General features: G+C 42.0%; 1 protein-coding gene across 6 annotated transcripts in view; it reads left to right on the forward strand.

The window, feature by feature from the left end:
- Positions 1-24,277, forward strand: part of LOC106589900 (brain-specific angiogenesis inhibitor 1-associated protein 2) — a 137,952-nt gene that overhangs the window by 24,864 nt on the left and 88,811 nt on the right. For all 6 annotated transcript variants that reach the window (XM_014180319.2, XM_014180324.2, XM_014180325.2 and 3 more), the window contains exon 2: positions 20,949-21,024. In XM_014180319.2, the coding sequence (XP_014035794.1) occupies positions 20,949-21,024 (76 nt within the window). The remainder of the gene's footprint in view (positions 1-20,948; positions 21,025-24,277) is intronic.

Here is a 24,277-nt window from a genome sequence, read left to right on the forward strand (position 1 = left end):
AGGGGGATAACATCAGAGATGGACCATAGGAATGGAAGAATAGCTGGATTTCTGTGCTGCATGGGTGGATTTCTAATGCAGTCTTTGGCAATGATGTTAAGCATCAGTGCTCATTCAAATTCTTCAGAGCTGCCGTTGTAACGTGTGTGTGTGTGTTCAGCTGGAGGCTTCCTTGCAGTCTGATGGAACAAGACACGTGGGTACTGGGTAGTAAATTGCTTTTGTATGTGTGAGAAATGTGGTAGCTGACATTTTTCTTGTGTACAGTGCATTCGGAAAATATTCAGAACTTGACTTTTTCCACATGTTATGTTACAGCCTTATTCTAAAATTGATTTAAAATATTTGATGAGGACAACAATGCCCCATAATGACAAAGCGAAACGTTTTTTTTTTACATTTTAGCAAATGTATTAAACAAATACCTTACTTACATAAGTATTCAGACCCTTTGCGATACGACTCGAAATTGAGCTCAAGTGCATTCTGTTTCCATTGATCATCCTTGAGATGTCTCTACAAATTGGAGTCCACCTGTGGTAAATTCAATTGATTGGACATGATATGGAAAGGCACACACCTGTCTGTATAAGGTCCCACAGTTGACAGTGCATGTCAGAATAAAAACCAAGCCATGAGGTGGAAGGAATTGTCCGTAGAGCTCCGAGACAGGATTGAGTCGAGGCACAGATCTGGGGAAGGGTACCAAAACACTTCTGCAGCATTGAAGGTACCCAAGAACACAGTGGCCTCCATCATTCTTAATTGGAAGAAGTTTGGAACCACCAAGACTCTTCCTAGAGCTGGCCGCCTGGCCAAACTGTGCAATCGGGGGGAGAAGGGCCTTGGTCAGGGAGGTGACCAAGAGCCCGATGGTCACTCTGAAAGAGCTCTAGAGTTCCTTTTGTGGAGATGGGACAACCTTCCAGAAGGACAACCGTCTCTGTAGCACTCCACCAATCAGGCCTTTATGGTAGTGGCCAGACGGAAGCCACTCCTCAGTAAAAGGCACATTTGGAGCCCTCTTGGAGTTTGCCAAAAGGCTCCTAAAGGACTCTCAGACCATGAGAAACAAGATTCTCTGGTCTGATGAAACCAAAATTGAACTCTTTAGCCTGAATGCCAAGCATCACGTCTGTAGGATACCTGGCACCATCCCTATGGTAAAGCATGGTGGTGGCAGCATTGTGGGGATGTTTTTCAGCGTCAGGGACTGGGAGACTAGTCAGGATTGAGGGAACGATGAACGGAGAAAAGTACAGAGATCCTTGAGGAAAACCTGCTCCAGAGCATTCAGGACCTCAGACTGGGGTGACGGTTCACCTTCCAACAGGACAACGACCCTAAGCACACAGCCAAGACAATGCAGGAGTGGCTTCGGGACAAGTCTCTGAATGTCCTTGAGTGGCCCAGCCAGAGCCCGGATTTGAACCCGATCAAACATCTCTGGAGAGACCTGAAAATAGCTGTGCAGCGACGCTGTCAGGTTGGATGGGGAGCGCTTGAGAGGATCTTTCTACCCGACTACAGGTGTGCCAAGCTTGTAGCATCATACCCAAGAAGACTTGAGGCTGTAATCGCTGCCAAAGGTGTTTCAACAAAGTACTGAGTAAAAGACGTGAATACTTATGTAAAAGTGATTATTTTGTTATAAATTTGCAAACATTTTATATATATATATATATAAAAAGTTTGCTTCGTCATTATGGGATATTTTGTGTAGATTGAGGGAAAACAATTTAATCAATTTTAGAATAAGGCTGTAATGTAACAAATTAGAGAAAGTCAAGGGGTCTGAATACTTTCAGAATGCACTGTATATGTATATTATACTACTGGAGTGCTATATGCAGGGATGGTGTTGGTGGAGGCATATAGGATGCAGGGTGACTGATATTAAGTATGATACAAAAAGAGGACATTGAGAACCATGGGACAGACTGGGTCACCTTGATAGCTGGCAGCAGGGTAGTAAAATCCATACGCCAGCCGAGTTAGACCCTCTTAGTTGGCATGGAGACCAGACGGCCACAGACTTACTGCCATTCCATATCCCTCCACACCTGAATACTGTAATCAGGTGTAACCTTGACATTTTCAGTCGTGTGTGTGTGTGTGTACACATGCTTATCTTTTCCAAATAGCACCCCAGCACAAGGAGAACATTAGAGGACGTATGAAGTTGACCTAATAATTCAACTTCTAGAGGAACCTGTGAATATCTCATGGTTTCTGATCTGATGTGTGATCACTCACCCACAACTGAACTAAAGGGTCATGGTCTCTCTCTAGCTACTGTAGTTTGTGTTTGGCAGGGTGGCAGGGTATGGCACAGCAGGGCTAAATGAGCCACATGGCCACTTTGAATTTTTAATTTGCACCCCCTCCACGAGATGATACTGGTGGTGTTTATGTAGGCACGACCAACGGCGAGTCACGGCACACGCACGCACCGACGCACACTTCCACCCCCTCATTCCTCATGTCTTTTAAAAGGACAGGTCACAGTGTTCTCAGAAAGGATATTATTAGTTTTATTTCAACCAGAGCTGGATCCCTCAGGTGTGTCTGCCAGCCCCTGAGTGTGTATGTGACTTGATATTGAAGGTTGCACTGTGACCTTTCAATTACACTTGTCATACTGTAATTGCTCCAGTCAGATAAAACAATAAAATGGTCTCCCCCCCCATCCCTGCTACAGTAGCCTTCCCTTATTAGCCTCCTTCACAACATTTGACCAGGGGGTAGATTTTGGAAAAGTCCACTGAGATCACTGGGAATTCAGCCCCGGACAACAGTTTTCAGTCAGCCCCTTATTTAATCAAAGACGCAGCACTCCCACACACACACACACACACACACACACGCACACCTTGAACTTCCCTTCACATTTGCTCATCCCCTCACTTTCTCAGAACATTGCCTTGGGGTCAGTCAAGCTAGGGAGATGTTCAACTCCACACATTTTGAAGATAAATATTCACATACTGGCAATGCTGCACCAACAGCATGTCTGTGTGACCGAAACGAACATCGTACTGGATGTTCCAGCGTACTATCAGTGTATCCCAAATGGCACCCTGTGGGCCCTGGACAAAAGTAGAGCACTATATAGAGAATAGGGTTCCATTTGGGACACAGCCCATGTTTGAGTGTGCATGGGTTCCCATCCCATTACTAGCGAGCTAAAATGCTGTTGCAGTGAAGCTGGCTTTGCTCATCTCCTTGGAGCAGCTTTGAAGCCCTGATGCTTCGCCAAGCAGACTGGATCCACCGGGGGGGGTTTAAATCTCTGAAATGTAAGATGTGACTGAGGCATTTGTTGACAACCATGTTGTGCACTCTTGAATTGCAATTTAATTAAACATATTTAAATAAGCATGGATTCATGTCTTAGTAACAATCAATGAAAGCAATATAACAGAAATATTAACCTCGTGGGCAGTAATGTTTACCCCGTCCAGAGTGCTGGGCAGTAATGTTTACCCCGTCCAGAGTGCTGGGCAGTAATGTTTACCCCGTCCAGAGTGCTGGGCAGTAATGTTTACCCCGTCCAGACTGCTGGGCAGTAATGTTTACCCCGTCCAGAGTGCTCTGACCGCATCGCATTAGTCTGCTCCACTACTTTATATTCTGTTCACAGACAGACACAGACCACATACGTACTCATGCATGCAGAACCACACAGTGACATGGGGTGTTTTATCTCTGGTCCTGTGTGAAGCCTCTGGGTATCTCCTTCCCTCTTAACCCCTCTCTTGATTTAAGCTGGAACAGAATCTCTCTTCCATTCCCTTTGATGAAAATGGGAACATTTCCTACTGAACAATTCAGAGTATTATGAGGGACAAGATGAGGATATGTTGGTATCATTAAGAATCCATTTCCATGTTTCATTAGGCTCGATGGATCTATGTTTGATCTGTATTTGAATTAGCTCGAACGATTTAAAGACGAGGCCACATTTTAAGTACATGGTTATAGCAGATGAGCCCAAGGAGCCACCTGCGAACATAAGGCTTAAGCCTCTCCCTAAAAAGCTTTGTGACTGTGTACAATCATATTTTCCCAATTCACCTGTAAAATATTGACTTGCTGAATGGGAGCGTGTGTGTGTGTGTGTGTGTGTGTGTGTGTGTGTGTGTGTGTAGTTTAATCTGTTTGAGTCCTGCTAAATGAACAACTTGTGTTGCTGATTTTGAGTATGAATTAAGATCAGACAATTTGACATGTTAATAATTTACCTAGTCCTTAACCCCGCGTGTGTGTGTGTGTGTGTGTGTCACTGGTGATCGGGAAACTCCTTCCTCTATTAGCTAGGTCGCTTATTACCATATTCGAGGGCCACTCTGATGATGATTAGCGGTTGCCGAGGCGAAGGCCTGCAATTTTTGTTTGTGTGGGACTGGAGCGAATCAGGTGAGGCTGGCTCTCTGGGCTAATGATGTGATTTTTGAGTGTGTGTGAAGACTGTACAGCATGCAGTAGAGAGGTGGGTAGAGGAGCAGTTAATGAACGTTCCTACTTCAGTAGATCTTCTACACAAGTAATTTTTTGCATCGGTGAATCAACTAACCGTTTAACTAGGCAAACTTTGGTGCCAGTTGATTGCAGCCTGTGTAAGCGCGTACAGAGTTTTTTTTTTTGTCCATGTTTGCGTGTCTACATGAGGGAATTTGGTTGTCAGTTTCGGTGTGTGTTTTTACCCTACTACTCTAGAAACCCGCTGGTTCTGGCTGCGGCAGCAGCATCTTCTAAATGTGGCACATGAGACTAGACCTGTCTGATGGTGGTTGCATATCTCTCACACACCGTAGTGATCCTGTCATCTGATGGCTGTTTATTCAGCGTGTATAAATACATGGCTCTCTCTCTCTCTCGTATGTATGTAATGTAATGTAATGTTATGTATGTATGTATTTGTCTCCCTGGTGTATTCAGGAGGATTACTATGGCTGGATAGGTTCCACTGAATGAGTTTGTTTAGTAGTTAATGCTGCCTTATATAACAGCACATACACATAGAAGGGGGAGGGGGGTTGAGAGGGAGAGACAGACAGGGATATAAATAGGTTGGTCCCAAGGAAACCCTAAAAGCAAACTCAAGCCCATTTCTCTCTTTGGTGTGTGTGTGTACATGTGTGGATTTCTTCCCTGACTGACAGTGTAGAGACAAAGAATCAGTGCATCTGTGACAAAAACCGTTCATAAAATATGTATTTGCTGTGCTTATAATTTTCTATAAACAACTTATGCTTACTTGTCCTCATCATATTGAATCAAATCTAGCAATTTTTTTATTTATACATATAAATTAAACATAACTGATGCACATCAATGCATTTCACAACCTCTCTTTTAAACATTTCTCTCACAGCAGATATCCTGTATTTACACTCCCGGCCACTCTGTCCTTCCTGCAGATGGTATATCCTGTATTTACACTCTCTCCTTCCTGCTCTGTCCTTCCTGCAGATGGTATATCCTGTATTTACATTCTCGCTCTCCCTCTCTGTCCTTCCCCTGTCCTGTTCCACTTCTGTTTTGAAGTCATCTTAAAGTTACAAGCATCCCGGTGACAGACATTAGTAGGCATCCCTCATGCCATGTCTCTCAACATCATAAAGCACACCATTACCAAGAGACTAGAGATGCCCTCCCTCCCTTCAGTATCTGACAGCTCTGTCAGGAAAAGGTTAAAGGACAAAGTAGAAGAGAGGAACTCTGTGTGTGTGGGAGGGGAGGAGTGAGTTCCAGGATATAGATGTTGGCTGGGCACCTGGTTGGAATTAGAGGGTGGTTTTATGCCCTGGGGCAGGGTGATTTGGTTACCATATGGACCCCGTTCTCTATCTGCACCTGGGCAGTACACAGATGAGCACCTGGGCAGTACACAGATGACAAGTGCACAAGCATGTACAATTACAGTGGGGGAAGAAAGTATTTGATCCCCTGCTGATTTTGTACGTTTGCCCACTTACAAAGAAATGATCAGTCTATCATTTTAATGGTAGTTTTATTTGAACAGTGAGAGACAGAATAACAACAAAAAAATGCATGTCAAAAATGTTATAAAATGATTTGCATTTTAATGAGGGAAATAAGTATTTGACCCCTCTGCAAAACATGACTTAGTACTTGGTGGCAAAAACCCTTGTTGGCAATCACAGAGGTCAGACATTTCTTGTAGTTGGCCACCAGGTTTGCACACATCTCAGGAGGGATTTTGTCCCACTCCTCTTTGCAGATCTTCTCCAAGTCATTAAGGTTTCAAGGCTGACGTTTGGCAACTCGAACCTTCAGCTCCCTCCACAGATTTTTCTATGGGATTAAGGTCTGGAGACTGGCTAGGCCACTCCAGGACCTTAATTTGCTTCTTCTTGAGCCACTCCTTTGTTGCCTTGGCCGTTTGTTTTGGGTCATTGTCATGCTGGAATACCCATCCACGACCCATTTCCAATGCCCTGGCTGAGGGAAGGAGGTTCTCACCCAAGATTTGACGGTACATGGCAGCATCCATCGTCTCTTTGATGCGGTGAAGTTGTCCTGTCCCCTTAGCAGAAAAACACCCCCGAAGCATAGTGTTTCCACCTCCATGTTTGACGGTGGAGATGGTGTTCTTGGGGTCATAGGCAGCATTCCTCCTCCAAACACGGCGAGTTGAGTTGATGCCAAAGAGCTCCATTTTGGTCTCATCTGACCACAACACTTTCACCCAGTTGTCCTCTGAATCATTCAGATGTTCATTGGCAAACTTCAGACGGGCATGTATATGTGCTTTCTTGAGCAGGGGGACCTTGCGGGCGCTGCTGGATTTCAGTCCTTCACGGCATAGTGTGTTACCAATTGTTTTCTTGGTGACTATGGTCCCAGCTGCCTTGAGATCATTGACAAGATCCTCCCGTGTAGTTCTGGGCTGATTCCTCACCGTTCTCATGATCATTGCAACCCCACGAGGTGAGATCTTGCATGGAGCCCCAGGCCGAGGGATATTGACAGTTCTTTTGTGTTTCTTCCATTTGCGAATAATCGCACCAAATGCTGTCACCTTCTCACCAAGCTGCTTGGCAATGGTCTTGTAGCCCATTCCAGCCTTGTGTAGGTCTACAATCTTGTCCCTGACATCCTTGGAGAGCTCTTTGGTCTTGGCCATGGTGGAGAGTTTGGAATCTGATTGGTTGCTTCTGTGGACAGGTGTCTTTTTTACATGTAACAAGCTGCGGTTAGGAGCACTCCCTTTTTAAGAGTGTGCTCCTAATCTCAGCTCGTTACCTGTATAAAAGACACCTGGGAGCCAGAAATCTTTCTGATTGAGAGGGGGTCAAATACTTATTTCCCTCATTAAAATGCAAAACAATTTATAACATTTTTGACATGCGTTTTTCTGGATATTTTTGTTGTTATTCTCTCTCACTGTTCAAATAAACCTACCATTAAAATTATAGACTGATCCTTTCTTCATCTGTGGGCAAACGTACAAAATCAGCAGGGGATCAAATACTTTTTTACCCCACTGTATTCCCTGGCTTGCACATTTCTTCACCCTCCTTCACTCTGCCCCTCCTTCACTCTGCCCCTCCTTCACTCTGCCCGTCCATGCTTTAATTTTTTTTATTTACACACACACACACACACACACACACACACACAACACCACAGTACCAGTCAAAAATTTGGACACACTTACTCAATCATGGGTTACATTTTTTTAAAACTATTTTCTACATTGTAGAATAATATTGAAGACAACAAAACTATGAAATAATACATGGAATCATGTAGTAACCAAAAAAGTGTTAAACAAATCCAAATAGTTTTGAGATTCTTCAAAGTAGCCAGCCTTTGCCTTGATGACAGCTTTGCACACATTTGACATTCTCTAAACCAGCTTCATGAGGTAGTCACCTGGAATGCATTTCAATTAAAACAGGTGTGCCTTGTTAATTTGTGGAATTTCTTTCCTTCTTAATACGTTTGAGCCAAACAGTTGTGTTTTGAAAAGGTCGGGTTGGTATAGAGAAGATAGCCCTATTTGGTAAAAGGGTTAGTCCATAATATGGCAAGAACTGCTCAAATAAGCAAAGAGAAATGACAGTGCATCATTCTTTTAAGACATGAAATTCTCTGGTTTGACCGACATTCAAGTACTTTGAAAGTTTCTTCAAGTGCAGTCGCAAAAAACATCAAGCACTATGATGAAACTGGCTCTCATGAAGACCGCCACAGAAGAGGAAGACCCAGAGTTACCTCTGCTGCAGAGGATAAGTTCATTAGAGTTAAGACGCATCTTAACATCAACTGTTCAGAGGAGACTGCGTGAATCAGGCCTTCATGGTGGAATTGCTGCAAAGAAATCACTACTAAAGGACACCAATGGTTCCAACTTCCGTGTCTTTGTGAGACCTCCAGGCTGTGTAAGGGATATTTGACCATCAAGCAGAGTGATGGAGTGCTGCATCATATGACCTGGCCTCCACAATCACCTGACCTCAATCCAATTGAAATGGTTTGGGATGAGTTGGACCGCAGACTGAAGGAAAAGCAGCCAAAAAAGTGCTCAGCATATGTGGGAACTCCTTCAAGACTGTTGGAAAAGCATTCCTCATGAAGTTGGTTGAGAGAATGCCAAGAGTGTGCAAAGCTGTCATCAAGGGAAAGGGTGGCTACTTTGAAGAATCTCAAATATAAAATATATTTTGATTTGTTTAACCCTTTTTTTGGTTACTACATGATTCAATATGTGTTATGTCATAGTTTTGATGTCTTCACTATTGTTCTACCATGTAGACAATAGTAATAATAAAGAAAACCCTTGCATGAGTAGGCCTGTTCAAATGTTTGACGTGTGTGTGCGCACAGTGGTTCTTCCTTTTAAAATTTGCATCATACTGCAGCACAGCTTGCGGGGTGCCGCAGAATTCTATGGCACGTTATTTATCTGTCAGCCATTGTTGCCATTAATGCTAGTTTGACCACCAAGAGGGCGTCTTTGAACAGTTAAGTTATTGAAATGACATGGAGCTGTAGACCTAAGTTCTGTTTACTCTAGCTGGTTTAGTGGAACTTACTTATTGGCAAAATAACAAAGGGAGCCTTCAATAATTAAACAATGAATAAACCACAACATGTCGGCTAAAGCGATTGAATTCACGAATGCATTTGACTGGTTTTAAAATTGGCTGTACAATAGATTTTTTTTAAACCTTTTTTGTTGTTGTTTGAACCGACCTATGAGATTTATTTTTAAATTATTATAGTCTTTGTTGTGCTGTTTATGCTGTTAGAAATGTAACTTAAATAAATTGATTCATATTATGGTGTTTCTGTTCCACGAATAACAAATACATTTTACAGTAGTCTATGTATGCCTCAGGGTTTCTGTTAGGAAAATATGGCGCTGTTCAACATGACCGGTAGGGAGTAGTCCTAGGCTACTAAGTGACTTAGTGAAGAGAAAAATAATCCTAACATTTCCACAACCTAATTGTAGGTTAACCTGTTAGGGCTAGGGGGCAGTATTTACACGGCCGGATAAAAAAACGTACCCGATTTTAATTTGGTTATTACTACTGCCCAGAAACTAGAATATGCATATAATTATTGGCTTTGGATAGAAAACACCCTAACGTTTCTAAAACTGTTTGAATGGTGTCTGTGAGTATAACAGAACTCATATGGCAGGCAAAAACCTGAAGATTCTGTACAGGAAGTACCCTCTGACCATTCCTTGGGCTTCTTGGCTCTGTTTATTGAAAATGTAGGATCTTTGCTGTAACGTGACACTTCCTACGGCTCCCATAGGCTCTCAGAACCCGGGAAAAAGCTGAATGATGTAATTCCAGCCGCTGGCTGAAACTTTAGCGCCTTGGGTAAGTGGTCTATCAGAGGACCATCAGACTGAGGCTCGTGCATAAGGGGATCCAATGTTTTTATTTTCTCTCTCTTTGAACGTAAACACGCTTTCCCGGTCGGAATATTAACGCTTTTTTAACGAGAAAAATGGCATAAAAATTGATTTTAAACAGCGGTTGACATGCTTCAAAGTACGGTAATGGAATATTTAGAAATGTTTTGTCACGAAACGCGTCGTGCTCGTCACCCTTCTTTACACTTCGGATAGTGTCTTGAACGCACGAACAAAACAGAGGATATTTGAACATAACTATGGATTATTTTGAACCAAACCAACATTTGTTATTGAAGTAGAAGTCCTGGGAGTGCATTCTGACGAAGAACAGCAAAGGTAATAACATTTTTCTTATAGTAAATCTGACTTTGGTGAGGGCTAAACTTGCTGGGTGTCTAAATAGCTAGCCCTGTGATGCCGGGCTATCTACTTAGAATATTGCAAAATGTGCTTTCACCGAAAAGCTATTTTAAAATCGGACATAGCGAGTGCATAGAGGAGTTCTGTATCTATAATTCTTAAAATAATTTATGTTTTTTGTGAACGTTTATCGTGAGTAATTTAGTAAATTCACCGGAAGTTTGCGGGGGGGTATGCTAGTTCTGAACGTCACATGCTAATGTAAAAAGCTGGTTTTTGATATAAATATGAACTTGATTGAACAAAACATGCATGTATTGTATAACATAATGTCCTAAGATTGTCATCTGATGAAGATCATCAAAGGTTAGTGCTGCATTTAGCTGTCTTCTGGGTTTATGTGACATTCTATGCTAGCTTGAAAAATGGGTGTCTGATTATTTCTAGCTGGGTACTCTGCTGACATAATCTAATGTTTTGCTTTCGTTGTAAAGCCTTTTTGAAATCGGACAGTGTGGTTAGATTAACGAGAGTCTTGTCTTTAAAATGGCGTAAAATAGTCATATGTTTGAGAAATTGAAGTAATTGCATTTCTAAGGTATTTGAATAACGCGCCACGGGATTCCACTGACTGTTACGTAGGTGGGACGAAATCGTCCCACTGGCCCTAGAGAAGTTAACCAAAACCCCAAAATACAAATCTGATTTAATTTATCAAGATCAGTCCCCAATGCTTGTCCCAGAGCAGTGCGAAACGGTGCTGAAATAGTTGACCACACGCAGGTAGTCTATTGCTTCAAATCCTATTATAACAATTGGATGACTTTTGGGTGTTTCAGTAAGCAACCATTTGTTGCCTTCATTAGCCAACTTTATTCCAATATTTCTGTCATTTAGTGATTTATTACCATTGTAATTCATTATGGATCCATCCAGATGTGGTTGGAAAAGAGTGCATTTGGTGGGCTATGCAATAGAAATGGGAGAAGTGACATGCCTCGCAAACAACTATTAATACACTTTAAAGTCCCTCAACTCGGCAAGACTAGTGTCCTGCTGATAGCCCATCAAGGGTGGATGGCTTCTTTTAGTATTCTTAAAAGAACTCCAGCACAGAGAAAAGAAAGGACCCTTGAATAATTCAACAATGTATTTTATTTTTTATTTTACCTTTTATTTAACTAGGCAAGTCAGTTAAGAACACATTTTTGTTTACAATGACGGCCTAGGAACAGTGGGTTAACTGCCTTGTTCAGGGGCAGAACGACAGATTTTTACCTTGTCAGCTCGGGGATTCGATCTAGCACCCTTTCGGTTACTGACCCAACCACTAGGCTGCCGGCCGCCCCGTAAATAAATAAACTGCAACATGTCGGCTAAAGCGATTTCAATTCACGAATGCATTTGACTGTTTTTAATATTGTCCATCAATCAAAAACATAGCATCTACCGTGGTAGAAATGTTATTGAATTCGAAAAAAAATCCATATGTTTATTAGGCCACTGTGCAGTGTCTATAAATACAACCCTCTCCTTCTCGGCAAGAGTCTATTGTCCTGCTAATTGCTCATGTGCGATTGGCTTCTTTTGTATTCCATTGTATTGGAATTACTGTATTAATTACAGTAATTTCTCATTCTCGGAGTGGAAACGTTGCTTGCAGAGTTCACAACCTGCTACACTTGTGAAAAGTGTAGCATCTACACTGGTACAAAATATATTATTGAATTTGATTTTTAAAATGTTTTATTTTGTTAGGCTACTGTGCAGTTTGACAAAAACAACAGGACAATGAGATGTTTACTGTAGCCTACGTAGTAAAGTGTCTAATTCCTTACATAAGGGAGAGCATGCCATGTCCAGATTTTCTCAGTGACATCAAGTACTCATTAACTCTGTCACTCATGAACTTAAACTTTTGAGACTGAGTATTAATGATATACACTTGGAGGTTCACTGGTGAAGTGCAAATAAGATGTAGTTGAAATAAACATCTGCATTTTGAGTCCTTTGTTTCATTATTTTACTAAAACAAGCATAAAGATGTTGGTGAACAAATATTGTATATGCCTGTTACAGCTTCTTCTGACAAAGCAGAGAAAGTGTCTGAAATTGCTTTGTGACATTTTGCGGTTGCGTGAGGTTTGGTGATCACAGAATCAGTAGGATATTAAACAATCAAATAGGCAACGGAAGCAGGAACAGCATAGGGCTGAGTGACTAACTCATTCCAGGCTTACCTTCAAAATAAGTTATATTAATTAAAACGGAGTCTGGTTCTCTAATGTGTGGATAGGTCACTAGGAGTAAACGGATACTGGACTGGAGTTTAATGATGAACCAGAGTATACATGTGGTCTGAGTACAGAGGGAAACAGGATTAAATGAATATTAAATTACTACAATGTAAATCCAATAAACATTATTACATTAAACAGTAATGTCAGCAATTTCTATACGCAATTGACAATAAGAGAGAAATAACACCATAATTCCTCTCGAGAATTAACATTACATTTACATCAACTGGTAGGCTAATCACACAATTGTACAAAATGGTAAAATAACTGGTGAAGAAAGATACATACATACATACATTTGTATTTATTGTATTTACATATAGCAATAAGTATTTGGTCAAAAAACACACCCACATCCCTGCAAATGAAAATGGTCTGATCTCCACGAATGCCAAACGAGCTGAGAAATAAGTTATGTTTTAATACTAACTAGTCGTTGCCATGGTGAAAAATCCAATAATAATTGGTTGGCCACATAAAAGGAGACATCAAAGAGTTTACCAGAATCTCTAAATGAAAATATTGGCAGATCAATAAAATGTCCTTGTAGATCTAATTTTTAAATTTAGAGGATTCTAAATTAATATATTTTATACAATTTATAATGCAGGGTTAAAAATACATAAATATATTTGTAGGGATTGATGGACCTCAGTCACCGGCTTCATCAATAAGTGTGTCTGACGTCATCCCCACAGTGACCGTATGTACATATTCCAACCAGAAGCCATGCATTACAGGCAACATCTGCACCGAGCTAAAGGCTGGAGCTGCCGCTTTCAAGGAGCAGGACACAAATCCGGACACTTATGAAATCCCCCTATGCCCTGAGACAAACAGGCAAAGCGTCAGAACAGGACTAAGATTGAATCCTACTACATGGGCTCTGATGCTCGTCAGATGTGGCACGGCTTGCAAACTATTAGACTACAAAGGGAAACCCAGCTGCGAGCTGCCCATTGACGCAAGCTTACCAGACGAGCTAAATGCCTTTTTATGCCTGCTTCGAGGAAAGCAACACTGAAGCATGCATGAGAGCACCAGTTGTTCCAGAAGACTGTGTGATCACGCTCGCCGTAGATTATGTCAGCAAGACCTTTTTAACCTCTTTTGGGCAGCGTCCCACCCACGGTTCACACTATTTCAACAGCCAGTGAAAAATCAGAGCGCAAAATTCAAAACCAGAAAATGGACTAATTCAAAGTTCTCAAACATACGACTATTTTACACCGTTTTAAAGGTACACGTCTCCTTAATGGAACCACATTGTCCGATTTCAAAAAGGCTTTATGGCGAAAGCATGAAGTTAGAATATGTTAGGACAGTTCCAACACAAGAAAAAGCACAGTCATTTTCCTAGCAAGGAAAGGCGTCACAAAAACCAGCTAAAATTATGCACTAACCTTTGACGATCTTCATCAGATGACACTCCTAGGACATCATGTTACACAAGAAATGCATTTTTTGTAAGATAAAGTTCATATTTATATCCATAAACCCCATTTTACATTGGCGCGTGATGTTAAGAAAATATTTTGCCTCCAATACCGCTGGTGAATCAGCACAACAATTTACAAAAATACTCACCATAAACGTTGATAAAATATTAAACTGTTATTCAAAGAATTATAGATGAACATCTCCTTTATGCAAACGCTGTGACAGATTTCAAAAAAGCTTCACGGGGAAAGCACACTTTGCAATAATCTGAGTACTACGCTCAGAAAAATACACTAGGCAATACAGATACCCGCCATTTTGGAGTCATCTAAAATCATAAATAGCATTAGAAATATTCACCTACCTTTGATCTTCATCAGAAGGCACTTGCAGGTATCCCAGGTCCACAATAAATGTTGTTTTGTTCGATAAAGTCCATAATTTATGTCCAAATAGCTCCTTGTTGTTAGCGTTTTCAGTTAGCTACTCCAAATGTAGGAAGTGTGCGGAAAATGTCACGACAAAAAGTTATATTTACGTTCGTTCAAACATGTCAAACATTGTATAGCATCAATCTTTAGGGCCTTTTTCACTTAGAACTTAAATAATATTCCAACCGGACGATTACAATGTCTTCAAAAACATTTTGGAACACAGCTAACTCTCACGTAAACCCGCACCAATGAACTCCAGTACTTTCCTGAGTCAACAACTACCAACTTCCTCTGTTCGCTCTCTGTTGATCATAGACGCCTCAAACAACTTTCTAAAGACTGTTGACATCTAGTGGAAGCCTTAGGAAGTGCAAAATGAACCCTAAGTCACTGTGTTCGATAGGCAATGACTTGAAAGGACTACAAGCACCAGAATTCCCACTTCCTGTTTAGATTTTTCTCTGGTTTTTGCCTGCCATATGAGTTCTGTTATACACAGACATCATTCAAACAGTTTTAGAAACTTCAGAGTGTTTTCTATCCAAATCTACTAATAATATGCATATTCTAGTTCCTGGGCCCGAGTAGTAGGCCGTTTAATTTGGGTACATTTTTCATCTGGCCGTGAAAATACTGCCCCCTACCCTAGAGAGGTTAAACAGGTCAACATTCACAAGGCCGCGGGGCCAGACACATTACCAGGATGTGTACTCAGCGCATGCACGAACCAACTGGCAAGTGTCTTGCCTAACATTTTCAACCTCTCCCTGACCGAGTCTGTAATATCTTCGTTTCAAGCAGACATTTAGGTAACCTGCCTAAATAACTACCGCCCCGTAGCACTCACGTCTGTAGTCAAATTACCTCGGCTAACCTGTACCCCCGCACATTGACTCGGTATTGGTATCCCATGAATATAGCCTCGTTATTGTTATATTGTGTTACTGTTTATTTTATTTAGTAAATATTTTCTTAACCAACAATGCAGATCAAGAAATAGAGTTAAGGGCGTGTAAGCAGGCATTTCACGGTAAGGTCTACACCTGTTGTATTCGGCGCATGTGACAAATACAATTTGAATAGAATTTGATTTATTTTGTTTACATTGTTGATTGCAACCACGTCACAAATAATTAAACACACAAAACATGAGCAGATTAACTTGGTCAAAATATTTGTGTATTAACCTCACTAAGGTAGGGGGCGCTATTTTCACCTCCGGATGAAAAGCGTGCCCAAAGTAAACTGCCTTTTACTCAGGCCCAGAAGCTAGGATATGCATATAATTGGTAGGGACTTTATCAAACAAAACAAACATTTATTGAGTAAATGGGAGTCTTGTGAGTGCAACCATATGAAGATCATCAAAGGTAAGTGATTAATTGTATTGCTATTTCTGACTTGTGTAACTCCTCTACTTGGCTGGTAACTGTTTGTAATGATTTGTCTGCTGGGTGCTGTTCTCAGATAACCACATGGTGTGCTTTCGCCGTAAAGCCATTTTGAAATCTGACACTGTGGTTGATTAACAAGAAGTTCATATTTAAACCGATGTATAACACTTGTTTGTTTGTTTTTTTGAATGAATTTTTATATTGAGTATTTGTTATTAAATTTGGCGCTCTGCAATTTCATTGGATGTTGGCCAGGTGGGACACTACCATCCCACACCCCCTAGAGAGGTTTTAAAGACTATCAGAAAGAATGTTGGTACTTATTTATTTTGATCCAAAGCCATGAATGAGTGTGTCACTAAGCTTTATGCTGACAAATGTAGATTAATGCTGTGAAATTGCCTACTAAATTGGCTAAGCCTAAACAAATATATTAAGTTGCCTACATTATAATGCAGGGTTAAAGACACTTTCTTTATAATTGTCTTTAGCAATTATTATGTGGATTATAGTACATTTAATATATTTAAGGGTTGGTGCATTTTTCTGTTACAAATGTAAACTTTAAAGTACTTAAGCATCGAATACATAGCAAGATTGCCCTTTTTTTGGCCATTAGGCTACACTTTACAATAGGACTCAACTCTGACTGACCCAGCATCTATCAGTAGGCTAAATTGTGGCACAAATTGGGAGATTTTTCAAACCTAGCCGAGAGAGACTGTTATTTTATAAATTAATGGAGGTGTGAATATACATTTCATAAATAAATGAAGTAGCTGGACTCTTTCTTTCAGTTTCTTCATCACATCAGAAAAGAAGGACTCTGTTTAAAAAAACGGACTTTATATAGATGGGCTGTCACATTATGATTTCTTTCTGTTAGAGGGAGAAAAAACAAAAGCCCACAGTGCCTATTTTTCCACATGTCAAGTGTAATTGCGCCACTGTATTTACCCAAGTTCTCTGTCAACTCCAGGACCACTGTGTCGTGTCTTTGGCATCATTAAACTGAAGACATATTTTTAGGTTCAAATCAATTCTCTGTAATAATTATTATTACGTGATTAACTAATCAGGTATATGTAATTAACTAGGAAGTCGGGGCACCAAGGAAAATATTCAGATTACAAAGTTATAATTTTCCTAATATAACTTTCAGATATTTTAATATCTGATCAATGTCTTCTAATTGACAAATTTATTCTTTACCTTACGTTAGTCTCATTCCAAACGTCGTAAATTGTTGGTTATCTGCACAAACCCAGTCTTCACTATGAGTCATCAATACATCAATTGTCTTATCATTTATTTACTAACTAAATAATCACAGAAATGCACACAAACAAACAGTAGATATAGTTACAAGGAAATGATAGGGTAATGTGCCCTAGTGGGCTAAACCGGCATGGCGGCTTGGTGGACAAAAGGGAAGTGGGGGTCGACTGAGATAAAGGACACTACAAAGTTGTTAATTATAACAATTGAAATGCTATCCTTTGCACATGAACTCTCACTCATTCGGGAATAATTGCAATCAATATATATATTTACACTCAGTGTGTCGTCTTGATTTCTGTTGGAGAGTTTGTCCGCCCTCTCTCTCTCTGCCGTGGTTAGAATGGATAGTTCAGAGTAACATTCAGCAATGTTATAGATGGGTGTTTCGGCGGTTGTCGGTCTTCGCGTTCAATGATACCAAATTCCTAGCTGCAGACTAGTAATTAGTATCAAAAATGTGTTCTTATTCTGTCGGTTAGATAGTCTCAGAGTTTAACCACGTGGTATGGTTAAGAATTCAGCAATGGGCTCAAACCTTAGCCCTCGTAATTGAGAGTAGCATGGTCTCTACTCAAACCTTAGCCCTCTCGTAATTGAGAGAAGCATGGTCTCTACTCAAACCTTAGCCCTCTCGTAATTGAGAGAAGCATGGTCTATACTCAAACCTTAGCCCTCTCGTAATTGAGAGAAGCATGGTCTCTACTCAAACCTTAGCCCTTGTAATTGAGAGAAGCATGGTCTGCAGTGGGAAAACCCGGGGGGGGGGGTTATTCAGAACATAGAAAAGGGCTGTCCCATGATGCCAGGTCATGTCTGTGCTCCTGGGGGCGGGCCAATGACTTAGTGAAACTTTAAACAGAAATACGATTCTCTCACATTAACATCGTTTCACAAATAGTTTCATCTTTACTCATTCATCTTATACCACAATTAGATGCAAGCCTCACAACTGAGACTCTTGTATAAACAGGGTTATGGAATGTGGCTGTATTTTCTCTCATGAGTTTCACAAAATTGTACTAAACGGACCAGTTTGTAGCTGGCTACTTCACTGACCTTCTTTTATACATTCTCCAGAACATGAATATTGTTCAGATCTCAAGTTCTGTGAGGTGGAAGAAATTCCCTCTATGAAAACTCACTATACTGTCTGGCCATGAAGAAGAATCTCCTCCAGGAATTTATGACCTGCTGTGTGAGTGAATTGTTTTGAGGCACATCTGGGGAAGGGTATCAAAACATTCCTGCAGCATTGAAGGTCCCCAAGAACACGGTGGCCTCCATTCTTAAATGGAAGAAGTTTGGAACCACCAAGACTCTTCCTAGAGCTGGCCAAACTGAGCAATCAGGGGAGAAGGGCATTGGTCAGGGAGGTGAGATGGGAGAACCTTCCAGAAGGACTACCATCTCTATAGCGCTCCACCAATCAGGCCTTTATGGTAGAGTGGCCAAATAGAATCCACGCCTCAGTAAAAGACACATGACAGCCTGTTTTGAGTTTGCAAAAAGGCACCTAAAGGACTCTGACCATGAGAAAAAATATTCTCTAGTCTGATGAAACCAAGATAGAACTCTTTTGGCCTGAATTCCAAGCGTCACGTCTGGATGAAACCTGGCACCATCCCTACGGTGACGCATGGTGGTGGCAGCATCATGCTTTGGGGATGTTTTTCAGCGGCAGGGACTGGGAGACTAGTCAGGGTTGAGGGAAAGATGAACGGAGCAAAGTACAGAGATCCTTGGTGAAAATCTGCAACGGTTCACCTTCCAACAGGACAATGGCCCTAAGCACACAGCCAAGACAATGCAGGAGTGGCTTCAGGACAAGTCTCAATGTCCTTGAGTGGCCCAGCCAGAGCACGATCGAACATCTCTGGAGATACCTGAAAATGGCTGTGCAGCGACACTCTCCATCCAACCTAACAGAGCTTGAGAGGATCTGCAGAGTAGAATGGGAGAAACTCCCCAAATACAGGTGTGCCAAGCTTGTAGCATCATACCCAAGAAGACTCGCGGCTGTAATCGCTGCCAAAGGTGCTTGATCTAAGCACTGAGTAAAATACTTATGAAAACTTACTGAGTACTTATGTAAATGTGATATTCCCTTTTTTATTTGTAATACATTTGCAAAACAATAAAAACTGTTTTTGCTTTGTCATTATGGGTTATTGTTTGTAGATTGGCGAGGGGGGAAAAAACTATTGAATACATTTTAGAATAAGGCTGTAACGTAACAATGTGGAAAAAGTCAAGGGGTCTTAATACTTTCCAAATGCAGTGTATATACACTATATATACAAAAGTATTTGGACAACACTTAAAATTTCTTTCCTGCTAGAGCTGCCCTGGTCAACTCTAAGTGCTGTTTGTTGTGAAGTGGAAATGTCTAGGAGCAACAATGGCTCAGCCGCGAAGTGGTAGGCCACACAAGCTGACAGAACTGGACCGCCGATTGCTGAAGCATGTAGTGTGTAAATATCGTCTGTCCTCGGTTGCAACACTCACTATCGCGTTCCAAACTGCGTCTGGAAGCAATGTCAGCACGAGACCTGTTTGTCGGCAGCTTCACGAAATGGGTTTCCATGGCATCCCACAAGCCTACGATCACCACGTGAAATGCCCAAGCATCCGCTTGAGTGGTGTAAAGCTCGCCGCAATTGCATTCTGGAGCAGTGGAAATGCGTTCTCTGGAGTGATAAATCACACTTCACCATCTGACAGACGAATCTGAGTTTGACGGATGGCAGGAGAACGCTACCTTCCCGATTGCGTGGTGCCAACTGTATTGTTGGGGTGGAGGAGGAATAATGGTCTGGGGCTGTTTTTCATGGTTTGGGCTAGGCCCCTTAGTTCCAGTGAAGGGATGTCTTAACACTACAGGATACAATTCTGTGCTTCCAACTTTGTGGCAACAGTTTGGGGAAGGCCCTTTTCTGTTTCAGCATGACACAGCCCTCGTGCACAAAGTGAGGTCCATACAGAAATGTTTTTTTAAGATCGTGTGGAAGAACTCGACTGGCCTGTGGCTGAATGGAAGCAAGCCCCCCCCCCCAAGAGATGTTCAACGAGGTGTTGCATACATTACATGACCAAAAGTATGTGTGTATAATCCTATTTTCTCATGATTGTCTCATCAGACTTCTGCCAGTCCTAGTAATGATGATATTGTAATTAGTATTATTTTTCAGTGAGCACATATGTTCAGTATATGCAGAAGATTATGCTGAATCCCACACAACCCAACCAAGCCACCTGAATCCCCTCCAGCAGACATTTATACCCACAGTTAGATGCATTATAATCATTATCAATCCCCTGCTGTGGCCAGCTAGCACCGCGCTAGCACTGCGCTAACACCGCGCTAGCACCACGCTCAAGCCAACTAAGCTAGCTGAATCTCCTCTCCTCTTCTTTCCTGTTTTCGTGTCATCCAATTTATTCCCCGTCCACTCCCCCCTTGTTCCCTCATGTCTCTGCTCAACAACAAAAAGTAATTAGCACAAACAACATGACCTGAGAGAGACAGAGAGGGAGTGAGTGAGAGAGGGCTGCCCGGGCATTAACACCCACATCCCTCTCGCTCCTTCACCTGGGTGTGACTGCTGAATGATTCCCATCTACACTCTTGTACCTGGTTGGCTAAGCCAAACGAGTTGTGTGCGTGAGTGAGCTGGTAGGAGTCGCGTGCTTGCAGTGTGTGAGCGCCTGTGTGTGTGGTGTGTGTGTGTGTGTGTGTGTGAGAGCACACGCCCCGACTACAGAGTAGAGCTCTGCTTCTGCTAGGCTTATAGCTGCTCGGTCCGACTAAAAACTGTTTTATTTCTCTTTTCAGTCCATTATGGAGCAGTTCAACCCGTGCTTGCGGAACTTCGTGGCCATGGGGAAGAGTTACGAGAAGGCCCTATCCAGTGAGTACATCCTTTTCTTCTTCTCATGTATCTCATCCCCCACATCCCCCACTCCCCTCCTGTCCAGAGGACCAGGCACTGGCCTGACACTGTCTTGCTGTTGCTTTTTAGACTCCCGATTTACCTGAACTAGAGATGAGCTCAGATGCTGGCGAAGTAGCCTGTAGTCCGTTTCCTCTTGCAGCCCTTCTGATCTCTTGTAGGACTTCGCTATGACAGCCCCTACAGAAAAACGACATGATTTTTCACGTGATCACATGTGAAGTGTTCCCAAAAACACGTGATTTTTCCACATGTGAAATCGTGTGGTTTTTCTGTAAGAGATGCTTTCAGTTACATGGACTGATTTGATATTTTGTTGTGAGGCTCAGGCTGCCTTCCTCATATGATGTCACCTTAGTCTGTTCCATGTCCACATCTTGCCCTCTCCTCTTCACCTGCATCCCTTCATGCCGTCAACTTCTTTTTATGTTTTTATTTGGTTGTTCACAAGTCGTGCGTGTGTGTGTGTGTGTGTGTGTGTGTGTGTGTGTGTGTGTGTGGAGTATATACACTAGGTGATACGGTTGAAGGGTGCAGGAGGACAACAATTTTGAGAGGGGGGAGGTCAGGTGGAGCTAAGAGAATAAAAATGGCCCCATAAAAGAACAACAGAACTGGTATCGAGGAGGAGGGAGATGGAGAGAAAAATACATTGGAGATAGACTCTTGTTTCTTCTACCAATGGTAAAGGAGCAGCAGCATAAACCTATACTTTTCATCAGTGTTACGTGGTCTTACATGAGGTTCAGACGGAACCCGGAATGCTTCTATTAGAATATTCCATGCATTCTGCTTAGATTGGGCATTAAATTGACCTTTTTCCTCACCACCGTTTTGCTTTATGAACCATGTTCTCTGAGACTGTTGACTCCCTGTCATATGTGTGGACCTAATAAATATCTATCTTATACATCTATATACATATAGACAGACACACTATGGAGCTGTATTTTTGGAGCTTGTCCAGCACTGTGGAGGTATAGATGTGGCAGTCCATCGGGGTGATTGGCCAGAAACTGAAAGGTTGCTAGTTCGAATCCGAGCCAATTAGGTTAAAAAAATGGTCGAGCTGCCCTTGAGCAAGGCACTTAACCCTAATTGCTCCCAGGTCACTGTCAATAATGGCGGATCCCTGGTCATGACCTCACTCTCTGACGGTGTCTCATGGGGAGTGGGATATGCAAAACAGACATTTCCATTTCACACTGTACAGAAGGACTTTTTTTGTATTTTTTTATCTTGCCATCTCCCCATGTTTTCTGAGCAAATTGTTGAAGACTGTAAAAAAAAAAACACCAGCAAATCAGAGCCAAGTGATTACACATTTTGGAAAACAGCCAAAGTATTACCATGCATAATATCGAGTTGGACCTCCATTTTGCCCTCAGAACAGCCTCAGTTTGTCGGGTCATGGACTACAAGGTGTCTAAAGCGTTCCACAGGGATGCTGGTCCATGTTGACTCCAATGCTTCTTGGTACACACGGGAAACTGTTGAGGGTGAAATACCCAGAAGCTTTGTAGTTCTTGACACAAACCAGTGTGCCTGGCATCTACTACCATACCCTGTTCAAAGGCACTTAAGTATTTTGTCTTGCCCATTCAACCTCTGAATGGCAGTCTCAAGGCTTAAAAATAATTTTTTAACCTGTCTCTTTCCCTTCATCTACACTGACTTGAAGTGTATTTAACAAGTGACATCAATAAGGGATCATAGCTTTCACCTGGATTCACCTGGTTAGTCTGTCATGGAAAGAGCAGGTGTTCCTATTGTTTCGTATACGCAGTGTATGCGATCGTATACAAATGTAAGCAAGGTTTGAAATTATTGTTTTTGGTCAAATATTGTATCTGTTTAGGCTTCTTGCAGTCAATTATGTTCCGGCTCCCTGACCATCGGTTCGCGAAAAAAATCGCCCCAAGGCTGAACCTAGATGATGCTCCCTGCTGTACAGGGTTCACACTTGTACATGTGTGAAACAAGACGAATGTAAGCACCCCCTATTTGATATTTTATCAACATCCATCTTTAATAAGGATTTCTTGTTGAAATACAGTTTTCAGTTGAATAGAATGGTGAGGAATTGGACATTGCTGCACTATGAATCTGTGTTAGGCTGTAGACCGGGAAAGCAAGTCCTACACAGATAGTGTCTCCTCAGCCATGCTTCTAATGTAGTGCTGTCTCCAGCTGTAGGTTACTGGTCTGTAATGTAGTGCTGTCTCCAGCTGTAGGTTACTGGTCTGTAATGTAGTGCTGTCTCCAGCTGTAGGTTACTGGTCTGTAATGTAGTGCTGTCTCCAGCTGTAGGTTACTGGTCTGTAATGTAGTGCTGTCTCCAGCTGTAGGTTGCTGGTCTGTAATGTAGTGCTGTCTCCAGCTGTAGGTTACTGGTCTGTAATGTAGTGCTGTCTCCAGCTGTAGGTTGCTGGTCTGTAATGTAGTGCTGTCTCCAGCTGTAGGTTACTGGTCTGTAATGTAGTGCTGTCTCCAGCTGTAGGTTACTGGTCTGTAATGTAGTGCTGTCTCCAGCTGTAGGTTACTGGTCTGTAATGTAGTGCTGTCTCCAGCTGTAGGTTACTGGTCTGTAATGTAGTGCTGTCTCCAGCTGTAGGTTGCTGGTCTGTAATGTAGTGCTGTCTCCAGCTGTAGGTTGCTGGTCTGTAATGTAGTGCTGTCTCCAGCTGTAGGTTACTGGTCTGTAATGTAGTGCTGTCTCCAGCTGTAGGTTGCTGGTCTGTAATGTAGTGCTGTCTCCAGCTGTAGGTTACTGGTCTGTAATGTAGTGCTGTCTCCAGCTGTAGGTTACTGGTCTGTAATGTAGTGCTGTCTCCAGCTGTAGGTTGCTGGTCTGTAATGTAGTGCTGTCTCCAGCTGTAGGTTGCTGGTCTGTAATGTAGTGCTGTCTCCAGCTGTAGGTTGCTGGTCTCTAATGTAGGAGCAGGCAAAGAGGGTGAGAGAGAGAAAGGACCGGAGAGGGAGAGATAGACATGCAGGAAATACGAAGCTCTAAAGACCAATAAAGGAGGACTCAGTGTAGTCTGATAAGAATAAAAATAGCTACACAGCTCCAGGATAGAAAAATATACTTCATTGCAGGTCAGGCGCAGAACTGAGGTTCTGGCTTAGGCTGCCATTGCAAAGGGCACAGCCAGCATTCAAATCACAACAGGGTGCCTCGTGGGCCTCCATGCATTAACTGGAATTGTAA

The sequence above is a fragment of the Salmo salar genome, chromosome ssa28 (genome assembly GCF_905237065.1).
Source record: "Salmo salar chromosome ssa28, Ssal_v3.1, whole genome shotgun sequence".
Lineage (NCBI taxonomy): Eukaryota > Metazoa > Chordata > Actinopteri > Salmoniformes > Salmonidae > Salmo > Salmo salar.